The 12,532-nt window shown below is 38.9% G+C and overlaps 4 protein-coding genes across 4 annotated transcripts in view; 2 read left to right on the top strand and 2 right to left on the bottom strand.

The window, feature by feature from the left end:
- grk6 (G protein-coupled receptor kinase 6) overlaps positions 1 to 3,180 on the bottom strand; it is a 34,208-nt gene extending 31,028 nt beyond the window's left edge. The window contains exon 1 of the mRNA XM_079486120.1: positions 2,870 to 3,180. Within this exon, the coding sequence (XP_079342246.1) occupies positions 2,870 to 2,921 (52 nt within the window). The 5' untranslated portion in view covers positions 2,922 to 3,180. The remainder of the gene's footprint in view (positions 1 to 2,869) is intronic.
- Positions 3,181 to 3,767: 587 nt separating this feature from the next.
- nop16 (NOP16 nucleolar protein homolog (yeast)) lies at positions 3,768 to 7,044 on the top strand. Its single transcript, XM_079486969.1, has 5 exons — positions 3,768 to 4,140; positions 4,868 to 4,976; positions 5,061 to 5,130; positions 5,442 to 5,548; positions 5,641 to 7,044. The coding sequence occupies exons 1-5, from the start codon at positions 3,899 to 3,901 to the stop codon at positions 5,776 to 5,778; spliced, it is 666 nt and encodes a 221-aa protein (XP_079343095.1). The 5' UTR covers positions 3,768 to 3,898; the 3' UTR covers positions 5,779 to 7,044.
- On the bottom strand, positions 6,040 to 10,706 carry arl10 (ADP-ribosylation factor-like 10). The gene is made up of 4 exons (XM_079486970.1): positions 9,200 to 10,706; positions 7,822 to 7,990; positions 7,465 to 7,640; positions 6,040 to 7,356 (listed from the first exon to the last, which is right to left on the bottom strand). Exons 1-4 carry the CDS (start codon positions 9,335 to 9,337, stop codon positions 7,201 to 7,203), a joined length of 639 nt encoding a protein of 212 aa, XP_079343096.1. The 5' UTR covers positions 9,338 to 10,706; the 3' UTR covers positions 6,040 to 7,200.
- wwc1 (WW and C2 domain containing 1) overlaps positions 10,089 to 12,532 on the top strand; it is a 38,359-nt gene continuing 35,915 nt past the window's right edge. The window contains exon 1 of the mRNA XM_079486968.1: positions 10,089 to 11,040. Coding sequence (XP_079343094.1) covers positions 10,922 to 11,040 — 119 coding nt within the window. The 5' untranslated portion in view covers positions 10,089 to 10,921. The remainder of the gene's footprint in view (positions 11,041 to 12,532) is intronic.

The raw sequence follows: 12,532 nt of genomic DNA, 5'->3' as shown, positions 1-12,532 counted from the left end.
GACCGACCCAACATGACACAATTTGCGTTGTAGATTGACTATCTGTTTGTTTGACTAGGAGTCGTCATTTCCGAAAAGCAAAGTAATATAAGGTAATATCTTGTGCATTTCAGCTTGCTGTCACTCTCCTAGTGTAGACACCCTGGATTGATTTCAGAACAAGAATCATGCCAATGCTATGAGAATGTCCTGCTGGCCTGTGTCCATCCGGGCAAATGTCATTAGGGAGGCGCCGGCTGCTCAGGTAGAATGACTGGTCCAGGTGCTGGACCCGACACGCTTGTCAACAGAGAAAGCTCAGGAGGTGATGCTGTATGCGGGATATGTTCATCGGGAATGGAGGGGACGCTTGTGAAAAGCCAAGTGTTTGCATTGTTGCTAGGTTATGAAGGGATTTAAGGAGTAAAATCTCCACTAATGGGATGGGATTGGGGGGCGAAGGATGCGACGATTACAAACCGGTACGGGCAAAGCTCGTGACCACTGATAAGAGCTCACACAACACGTACTTTTCAAACAAAGATACAGGATGAGTGCCGCTGAGAAACTCCATTACGGTTACACAATCGAAAACCTGTTGTGCAAGCCTAGACATTGTACATCAATAAAACGAAAGAATCCTAATTTGCAAGAATTTATATATATATATATTCGCAGGAAACAGATATTAGTGGCACCGGTACAGAAGAACAGCCTTATCATTGTGTGAAGTGGCCATGATGCAAATGGTGTCTGAATGTATTGTTTATCCAGTCACAGCGTAGAGGTAAAAGGGTTTTAATGTGTGTTGGCACTACCAACAATGCCGCTGGTTCGATCAAATTCTCAAAATGAATCATAAAAAACTGAGAATATTAAATTGATCAATTGATCATTTTCTGTGTAAGCTTTTTTAAGTAATAGAGGAACAAGTCTTTTAACAGTTATAGGTTAACTGACCGGATAGTGACGGGAAATGTTTGCTTACAACGAAGGTGTTCCAAGTTAAAGCATCACGACAAGATTTACCTGCGATCCTGGCAAACATGCAACAGTTTTCATTCAATTTCAATGTAATTGTTACAGTCAAAATGATTGTTTGTGGTATTTAAGAGCCAGGCCCATGTTACACTGTTAAAGGATCAGTTCACCAGAATATTTGCCCAAATTCACTGAGTTATATCAAATGATATACTGACTCTTCCTAGTTTTGAAATGCCATTAATAGTGCACTGCCCGAGTTCTTGCCACTTCAAAAAGTGCATCCATCCATCATAACAGTAATCCATATGACTCACAAATACATTTGTGAGAAAGAAAAAAAATTCTCCACCGATTATTATGCGTGATTTCTGCAAATATCGAATCTGAATTTCTTACCTTTCTTTCATATAATGACTATTACTATTGAACTTGTGATGTTTCTTAACATTTTCTATGTAAAATTTGCGTTCATCATCCGATACCGAATATAGATGTCGGTGCATCTCTAATTTTAAGCTTATTTAGCGATTGTTATGTTCTTTAAGTAAGTTTGAATATTGCAACATTAATAACGTTGAATCTCGTTGGTTCTTGCGAGAACCAATGAGATTTTACTTTATCTACGAAATGCCCTTTGAACTTACCTTCGTGGGTTGTCCTTATAACGTGTTAACCAAGAAATAAGCACAAAATATTCATCTTTAACATTGGTTTTATGATGGATGGATGGACTTTCTGAAGCTTCAAAAGTTAAGGGACCATTCAATAGCATTACAACGCAAAGATATCATTTTTAAGAAACTCTTGCTGTGTTCTGGCATATGCACTTATGTTGCCATGGGGAGATGTCTTGAAAAGTGAAGAAACGGCATATTAAGCAATGAAAAACGACTAAACTGAAACGGCTGATGAAAGGACAGCTTTCAAAATCACAAAAAGTCCTGGCATGAAAACTGTTCAATACATTTGTACATGAACGCTTTGCGGAGCCATCAACACCTTGACCAGCAACATCAGGCTAACCAGTGGCGCAAATTCGGGATTTCTGGACTAGTTTAATCCGGGACTATCGGCTTTAATCGGCCAATGTAAATTAGGCCGGGGCCTGCGTTTAAGAAACCTGTAAGAACATAATAATTTTGTATTGTCCCCATTGACTTGGTTTTGTGTCCAAACTGTCCATTCAATAGAAGTGGTTCAGCCGTTGTTTCCTTACCAACCTTCTTCAAAATCTCTTCTTTTGTGTTCTTCAGAAGAAACAAAGTCATACGGGACGGTTTAAGATGACAAGAGGGCGACAGAAGGTTCATTTTTGTGTGAACCAACCATCCCTTCACATGTGCACCACCAAAACACAAACCAAACAGCCAACCTAGGCACCATTTTTGCCCATTATAATATGAATTCACGCCTAAACCGCTTTCTATGTAGTCAACCCACCAGATCATGTCTCATAAGACGCTATTTGACAGCATCAAGCCGACTGTGGTCTTTATAACTGTGTGTTAATTCGACGAGGCAGTGTGAATTCAGGCTCTTATCTCGAGCACACATGCGGCAATGACTGCTGTCAATACAACAGCACTTACTGTCAGTGCATAACGGCGTCTATCGCTTCTCCTTTAAATAGAAACTCAAAAACGTCGTAAACAGGCATGTGACCTAAACGCACAATGGCATTTATTTATTCGTCCACTTGATTGACAGCCGCATCTTTATCTTTACATGACCCGAGCAACGTCCAAGTCTCACATTTGCGGCGATTGGAGAATAAAGCGGCAGCAGGAGCATCATAAAGATGCATTATCACACTGAATTGTTCGGCCTAACTTCCTTTAGGGGAAATACCCATCGTGTTCCAGACATCGAGAGCGAAGCTGTCAAAAGTGACAATGTCACGTCTTACCTTCTCTCGCCTTTAGCAAAACGGTGTTGGCCACGATATTCTCCAGCTCCATGTTTCCTGGGTTGCAGGTAGGCAGGCACCGCAGGCCCAACCTCGTCGCCGGGTTGGCAGTGTGTGTTTGTATGTGTGTGTCCTCCCCCGCTCCCCCCCACGGCGGAATATTATCAACCCTGACTGACTCTCCGCGCTGCCGTTTTGCTCTTCTGGTTCTCCGCCCAGACGCTGCGTGGATCACCGACACGTACTATGGAGAGGGTTCGGCTTATGAATATTCATAGCCCGTGCTGACGTTGCTTGGTAACCTAAGGCGAGCGTCCTCTTTAGTTCGTGAATATTTATAAGACGACGTCGACGTAGGTTAAAAATGCGACGTGATCCGCCGTCGACGTAGCAGGATTTATTAGCGCGGCATTGGCGCAACGATAAACACAATGTTTTTTATTTGCAAACATTCGTGTATATATACATATATATATATATATGTATATATATGTGGTATTTCATTATATACACGAATGTTTGTAAATAATTATTTTTGTTGATAATTAATAAAAATAAAATAAACGCAACCATTTAATTTTCCTCTGATTGTTTTATGTGTAATATGTTCCGATTTTTTTTTTTTGCTGTCCACTATACCTACTTTAAAATTATTTTGTTGTTGTTTACTTAAGTGTGTCGTTTAATTAAAAAAAATATATAATGAACGCAATGTTTATTATTAAACACATTAATATAATTATACATTTATAAATATACATTTATAAATTAATAGGCTGAGGTCACTAATGTTATGCAACAATACAGACAGTTTTGAACCTAAATTAAAATAGCCGAGCGATAAAATTTATCAAAACGTAGCGGACAGCTCCATCTAGAGGTAACACGTGGAACTATGTTTTGTGAATAATTATTGCTTTATACTGTACAAGAGTTAACACAAGAACTTAACAAGCAAGATATCTATATCAAATAATACAAAATGCTATTTTATTTAATTACGGGTAAAACGTTCTCGATTTTCTCGACATGTCCGTACCAGCAGGTGGCGATATAACGTCGGCGTCAGCTTGTTTGGTCTTTGAAGCCAGAGAAGAAGTGGAGAATATTTCCGCATTTCCTCGTGGTACAGAGAGGCGACAGAGCAGTGTTATTGTGTATTATACAGTCATGGGCAAACCCAAGAAATCTCGCAACACCTTTAATTACGATGTGAATAAAAAGAAGCTTAAGATTAAGATGAAGAGAAAGGATAACCCGCATATCGAGTGGTAAGTATACCTACATTTAACGGACTGCTGAGCTCTCTCTGAATAATGTGTGTTACTAACGTTACTTGATGTTAATAAAACACAGCTTGTCTGTCGTATAATGTGGTGTAATTAACCAGGAATATCTTTTAAATTGAGTTGAGTTGTGTATTACGGTGGCCGGAAAGTGCAAAATAAAAACCCCAAAATCAAAAACACAACAGCAATTCGGAAAATAAAATGTCATGTTTCAGCTCAATATTGTCAAGAGTGTGAAGCACAGTATGAGTATAGTTACCCTGGTGAAATAAAATGGTTTAAACCAGTACAGAATTCTAATTGTTTACATTAAAACTATTATAAAATTCCTTTTGTGTTTCGTTTTTGAGCATAATTCAAATAGGAATTAAAGTTGATCTATTGGTTCCCAGCTTCCAGATTACATCACATCAGTAGAATCCAAATACCATTAGGCCTATTGCCTATTATAGTTTCCATTCAAACAAATACAACTCCCATTATACCACAATTCCAATGGCTACCATTGTTCACCTCATTTGTAAGTCGCTTTGGATAAAAGCGTCTGCTAAATTACTAAATGTAAATAACTCTTAAGTCCATAAAGTTTTCTGTTGTTTTAGTGAATTATTAAAATAGTACATAGGTTACATAGACTGTTTTTTTGCAACTTGTTTTGCACTTCTCGCCCATGGTAGTTTATTAATCTGATTGTCATACGTGGTTGAAGTGATCAGATCCGCAGAGCTTGGGATGAGCAGAAAACAACGAAGCAAAATCTTGCAGACATGGGATTGTTAGTTGGGAAGAAGGGCATACTTCCGATTAAAACCAAAAAGGCAAGTTCCATCTTTCATTTTCTACCGTGAATTCTATTTGCACATCTCCTGCCAAATCGTTCACAGCCTGTTTGTGGTTTATAGATGTTGCAGAACATGGAAGAAGAAGAACCAACAGACTCGCATGTTCTATTGAAACCCTATGTCATTGAAGGCAAGCTAAAATTTCATTTCATTATTGCTTTAGGACGCAGCTTTTACATTACACATAAACTGTTGACTCCACACAGAACTAAAAAGTAGACGAAAAACAATTGAATTTTGAAGTAATATATGCAAATTGATGTTTAATTTATAAACGTTTCTTTAATTCATAAAAATGCCATGCTCTTTATTGCTAACATTTTTTAAAACAAAACGTTTCTTTTAGTTTTTTTACTTGCTTTTCAATATAAGAATAGACTTATAAGCACTGGTCTATAACATTTATGCAAACTAAAAAAGCATCATATGATCTCATTGCAGAAATGGAAGAAGAGGTCAGTCAAAGAGGAAACAAAAAATTAACATGCTCCAGAGATATGATTGAATACGTCCAGCATATGGTGAGGGAACACAACGAGAATTACAAGGTATGAGATAGCTGTACATATTTATAACCAACATAATTCAAAAACTATTGTACATGTGATGTTAATGTTAATGCTTTTTATGATCAATTCAGGCAATGGCAAGAGATGAGAAGAATTACTATCAGGACACGCCAAAACAGATTAAACGAAAGGTGGAATTATACCAACGGTGTTATCCTAAGGAATATGATGAATTTATTGCATCACTGCATACACAGACGTCTACATGATGTTTCAAGATGATGTCATCGCGAGGACTTAGATGTTTTATCTTTTCAAATTGACAGCCCAAATGTTGTTGTACTGTAGCTGGTGTCGTATGACAAGTTCAAACAAATGTAGAGCAAACATTTTGAGTGTTTGTTTCTATATTGAAAAACAATTTAATGTTGGACATTTTTCATTTGAATATCAAAATATTTGATCTTTATAAATATGAATGTGCATATTGTGTTGTTATGAGAAATACAGACATATTAAAAACACAATTTATAAATCGATCAATTTTATTTATGCATAGATACAATGTCAATAAATATAACCAAAAATAACGTTATATAATGCAAAATTAAGGGCACTTTCCATCAATAGGGACCTTTTTTACGGAAAGTTCCAAGAAACAATTGCAGAGAGATTGGTTTTTATGAATGCCACGTTACATGCAGAATAACATTGTGCGGGGGTGGTTATAAATGAGTTAAGCATTTCTAAGAAATCTGGACCCATTTTACTGAGAATGTCCGTTACATTAAGAAAATTATCTGTCACGTTGATGTTTTCTCTTTAAATTGCTTTTCTGGAACATTAAATGCATAAAAGTTCTGATTGTTAGGAAATCACCATTGCAAATTGTCAAACCACCACAGAACAGTAAACAATTCACATCCATAATAAAACTACCATTTATTACATTTGTAGAATTAAAGGGGATTTTCTTTTTTAGCCAGTGTAATTTAAAGTAAGCTGTATTTTTCACAAAACCGTAACGAGATGAACTAAATATAATCCTATTTTTAATATGTTACTAGCTCTTGCTGATGCTAATCAAGACCACTTTCATAACAAGACCACAATCCTCTATTTGAAGCACGAATTATAAAGACGTATGTCTTCATGTGTCAATTGTATAATTTGAGAGAATCTGACAAAATGTATGTATCATACAATATCACATATCAAAAGAAAAAGTACAAATTATACTTTGGGAAGAAAATTATAAATGAATTATCAGCTTAAATAATATTTAGTACAGTTAATATTGCTATGATGTATACCTGCAATTGACACAAATGTAAAGTACATTATAACAACAAATCTTTTTTTTGCATTAAATTGTTGATTTTTTCCCTGTATATTAAACATTCCTTGCCATTTCTATCATTTTGTCAGGTACACCTAACTGTAATTCAGTAAATGACTTATAAAATATATTTCTACATGCAGAGGTAAGGGATATATATATAATATATACTCTGTAATACTGATTAAAATGATGTAAACAACAATAATAATAAGGTATTGGACAATATCTTTCAGCAATAATACCTGCAGCACAGTGCTTGATATACAAAATACTTCCTCAACTCCTCGGATGATGTTTAATGTAATGACAGTGTCCACTTCCTTATGAACTCTTACACGGTTGCTTGGCTTTACACCAATGTCAGAAGCAGATCCTGTAGCTTTTGGAGACCGCTGGTTCTGCTCAATCCATCGGATCCCAGCAGGAAGAGCTTCCTCTGATCGGCCACTGCGCTGAGAGACAGAGCCTCACGAAGCTCCGGGACGCTGCAAGCGTTGGGTTTGTCCTATATGAGGGTGTAAAGGGTATTTTAGTCCCGTTTGGCAATAAAAAACAAACTAGAACCAAAAACTGGCTGTGATCTACCAGCTGTCATGTGATGTATCAAAGTCACCTGCTTGTTTCCCAGCACCACCACCGGAAGATCCATGTCTGCTATCAATAATCGATGGAGCTCGTCTTTGGCCTGAGGGAGTCGACCTCTATCAGAGGAGTCTACCACGTACACTAAGATGTGCGTTCTCCTTAGGTAATCCTCCCAGTACTTTCGCAAGTCCTCGCCACCTCCGACTGATGCGAGAAGATTGAATGATCTGTATTATTACTAGCATTAGACACCAATATAAGTCATTTTTTCTTAGGCTGAAAACTGGGTGATATGGCAATAATTGAGTCAGTGGCATTTAACTAAATGTATTCCATCAGTAATGACAGAGCATGTGAGAAAGAGGGGGCGGATACTGATTCATACTTTCCAGAAAGTCCAGCTTGCACGCAGGTGTGTGTAGGCTAATGAAGTTAAAGCCTCGCGTGGGTCGGCAGCACCGAGTCGCTCCGCTCAGCCCCTGCAGAACACTGCTCTTACCAGCACCATCCAAACCGAGAACAAGCACCTGCTTCTCACCGCGCTCCTCCTGCTCCTAAACACAGGAGAAAAATGAGTCTGCGCTCTTCAAGAGTTCTTCGCATTAACACCAGCCATTTTATGCTCCACGAAGAACTTCTCAAGGTTTCTAAAAGAACCATTTTTGTCAACATTGTAATGACAGACACCTTTTTTTGTGGATGTGGAACGTTATTTATATAATGATTCAGATGAAGAAAGAGACCTTTGGTAACCTTTATTTTAAGAGTGTAGGGTGTATGGGGAATTTGCAGCTTCATAGCTGAATTTATAATGCAATTCCAGGTAAGTAGTCGGAGCCATTATCGTTGAATCAGAATGTGAGATTCTAGTGTTATGTTCATATCTTAAGCAAACTGATCATATGAAGAGTTGCAAGCACATATAACTCTGTTTTCTTTCATAATCGTGTTTTTATTATCGTATCATGTTTTTTTCAGTGTGTTATTTTCTGTATTTTAGTATTATTTAAAACAACCCAACAGGAGTTTGATTTATGTTCATTGGAATGCACAATAAAAATACATTTTTATGGAATTATCTGTTTTATTATATGAACCGTACCTTTTTGTTCCCCAATACTGCTAATATTGTACTAAATAAAGTATAAATACTATATAATAATATCATTTCAAACAACCGTACCTTTGTACATATTTGTACATTACTGATGATGAAACAATAAGTCATTTCAATCGGATTTGCTTTGAAATCCTATTTTTTGTGTGGATGCAGCAGAATGTTTAATGCTGGGTTATTTTCTACCCAGCATTGGTTCAAAAGGGGTTGTTTGCTGAATGCTGGGGTATTTTACCCCATTATGGGGTCAAACGCAAACCATTTGCTGGGTTAATCTAACCCTTAACCGGGTTAGTCCCTTTTTGACCCAATGTCAGGTTGAAAAGAACTCCGCTTATTTCTTTATGTGCATTTTAAGAAACCACTAATACAAATGACATAAAGTTTCATTTTGTACAAATATGACGGATGTGGGTTAAAAAGTAAACAGTTCTACAATAAAACGTAGCCTATTTGATTTAGGAAGTAAAGGTTGATTTTTTTTAAAGTAAACAGCTGTGCAGCAAACCTATTTAGAAACAAAAGCTTATTTTAATAACACTACATGATGTCTGCAAGCATAAAGCAAACGCATATAGACGCACCGTGCGCCACCTGCAAGTGGAAATGAGATCCCCGTGTTGGAAAGCACTTTATGGCTACTGACCTCTCTGATGGTGTAGTACTCTGACTCCAGGGTCCACATTCGCCTCTTGTAGAAGAGATTGAGGGCGAGAAACAGCGCGGTTCCCGCCGCGGCCATCGCAGCGCCGAGCGCTACGGAGATATGACGCAGCACAACCATGAACGAGCCTGGAATGAAACGATATTTCACGAGCGCGAGCTGATCGCAAGTGCACGTGATACGCCCCGGTTTGTTTTGAACAGCACGCGCCCAGTTGCCCCACAGCCCGTGGCAGCGAGGGGGGGGGGCGATTGCAAATGAAGGAAGGTATTGTTATTACTCTTATTAATATAATAAACATTCATTCTATGGTGGTTCGTTTATTGTTGTTATAGGCTACATTGAATATCACCCCTATTGTTTGTAACCAACAATAGATGTGGTGTTATTCGATTCGGGGTAAATACGACAAACAAATGCACGGGCAGTGTCAAATAAATATCGCAAACACAAATATTTCGAAAAGTTATATTGTTTAAAAATTAAAGTTCGCCGTTAGAGGGCGTTGTGTACTTAGGATTCGAGTTCCCCCTGTTGACAATCCCGTCATTTATTTGATTATTTTAGAAAAAAGCGATTTGTAGAATATAAAGGTATTTATTGTCATTGAGTTAACGAATAAATAAATAGAAATAGAAATTAAATGGTGCAATAAATGCTGACGTATTACATTTAGTCATTCAGCAGACGCTTTTAAACACACAAAATATACAAAACAACATAAACATATATAATTATCATGACGTTGCAGCGTGCGTATATATTGACATAGTTCAGATATAAATAACGAAATGATTAAATTGGCAATACATCCACATGATGTTATTTTAGCGGGGCGACCGCTATTAGGCGGATTACGGTTAGCACCTGTGTGACGTGACCCATCCATTCCAGCCGCAGCATAGCGACCGAGCTTGACTACAGGGTGAGAACCGCACACAGTCACTTAAAGCAAAGGACAACACTGGAAAACAAGCGAGAAAGAAACGAACCACCGCTCAGGAAAACCGCCGGGATGCTCCGGGCGTGATGGGAAGACATCGACAAAGCGAGAAAACGCGGAGCGCGCTCGCGTGGAGGAGGAACTAACTGTTTACGTTGCCTATACAACGAGCTTTCGGGCTAACAGGCTAGCAGAGTTGTCGCTAAAACATGGTGGGACGACACAAACTCTAGACGGGCACTCGTTTTCGTTCATGTTTCATATGATCCTCGATGCCGGGCCTTTAATAGTATTGCTTTCTTTTGTGTTCGCGTTTCATGTGGGGGATTACGGAATCGATCTCAAACTTCGCTCTTTGACGAAAACCCTCGCGTCCGACCTCTTTTGAAAGAAGTTTTTGTTGTGCTTCTCGCTCAGGATGAACACGATCGGCTGATTTGATGATGCGCAAGAAACGAGGAGTTTCATATCACGAACACAAGAGCTCTGGGAAAGTTACGAGGATTCAGAGCATCACACCCATCTCGTCCATTCATTCAACTCCGTTCGCCGGAGAAAACAATGCTCTAGGTTGCCTGTAGGAATCGAATAGGAATTTGGGGATACGTTGGACTATCATGGATTCAATCCGTGGTTAATGAATGGCACTTGCGTTATGTGTTGGCTTTGAATTCGGACTGGTTCACGCAAAGCAACACATGGTTTGCCTTCCGATCCATTTAGAAGACTTGCAGAGAAAATTACATGGAGACTAGTTGGTCATGCCAAGGAAGGAGTTACCATTGCCAGAGGGTTGGGAAGAGGCCCGAGATTTTGACGGCAAGGTCTATTATATAGACCATATAAATCTAACCACCAGCTGGATTGACCCAAGGGATAGGTATGTGATGAGTACTAAGAGGTCTGGGAATGCATACTCCGTGCTTACTCAGATACAGATGCATACTATGCCTATTACTCATCGTTACGGCTGTGCTTTCTTTAAGATTCTTTATTTGGACCAATTTGGCCATTATACAACTCATCCTGGCATTTCTTATGCAGGCGTTGAAGTGCTAAATATCGTATCGGTGTTTTCATAATGTTGTCCTTAAACCCTTTATCAACGCCTCATTGACAACTTACAAGTCCACTTGGACTTTAACACAAAATCTGTGCAGGAATGCCTAAGATTATTAGAGAATTTTCAAGCTTCGCTGCCTCCAAGTTTGGCATGTTGATATTCCAAGAAGCAATGGTTAACGGGGTGTTTTCCCTTCGCTCTTTTGGCCTATCTGATTTTAGCAGTGTGCACAGGAATGGAAAAATGATAGCGATCGGACGGCATATTTTCCCCCTTTGTGTGGTGCAACAGGTTTGCCTGTAGCCAGGAAACCAAGATGGCAGAAAGTTGTAAACAAGTACCTAGGACGCATTCCTGAATGCCGTGCCATCAGCGTAGCCTGCAGATCTGTGGCACGGCTCAAACTCTCAAATTCCTTTCGCTGCGAGTCGAGGTGCACAACAGGTTCAAAGTGCACGATAGAGCCATGAAAACTTTAACAGGAATGATGAAATAGTTGTTTGAAGCCTGCTGCACGTGTTTACTCGTGGACAAAACTAAGCCATGTTTTATTTCAAAATGTATTTTTTGTCCCACACAGAGTTGTGCAACACTGTATGGAAACAAGACGCCTGTGCATAAGAGTATTACACAGTGGCTGGTTTCTCTTGCACAATGTGGCACATCAAAGGCGCAGATTAAAAATGACAAATATTTCTAATCCTGACCCAAAACTGTCAGCGTGATCTCCCCCTCAACCTGTCTCCCTGCATTCGGCTCACACAGACGGCTGGGTTTCCACCGCAAGGCAACGGTTATATAGACCGGGTTCTTATAATGCCAGTGGCTTTAACTTGGTAACAAGCTCAATGCACAAAGCCGCAGATGTGCTGTCTCGGGGCAACCTTGTTCATTAAACAATATTATGGGTTTATCCTGGTGTACTGAAAGAACAGGCCGTACGTGTGTTTCCTTGACTGTTTATTAATGTCGGAAGACAATGACGTAGTTGCTTTTTGTGTTTTGCAAGCTTTTTTGGTCATTTTCTTTGGTGATCCTCACATTATCCTGAAGAAATGTGTCATCTGTGGCACGTACAGGCCCTGGTTAGAGTAGAGAAAGTGAGCAGTGCTTTTTTTCTGGGATAGTTCACCTATCATCATTTATTTACCACCATGTCATTCAAAACCTGTATATGACTCTTTCATCTATGGTTTAATAATTGGGACCTCAATATGGGCCAAAATAATCGCGATTTATGATTTTTGTCATAATCGAGCAGCCCTAAGCCCAGGTCATGGCCAACATCAATATCTAAACCGGGTGACCA

The sequence above is a fragment of the Barbatula barbatula genome, assembly GCF_947034865.1.
Source record: "Barbatula barbatula genome assembly, chromosome: 22".
Classification (NCBI taxonomy): Eukaryota; Metazoa; Chordata; class Actinopteri; order Cypriniformes; family Nemacheilidae; genus Barbatula; species Barbatula barbatula.
The sequence above is the reverse complement of the archived record's forward strand: the minus strand, read 5'-3'. Positions and strand labels throughout refer to the sequence as shown.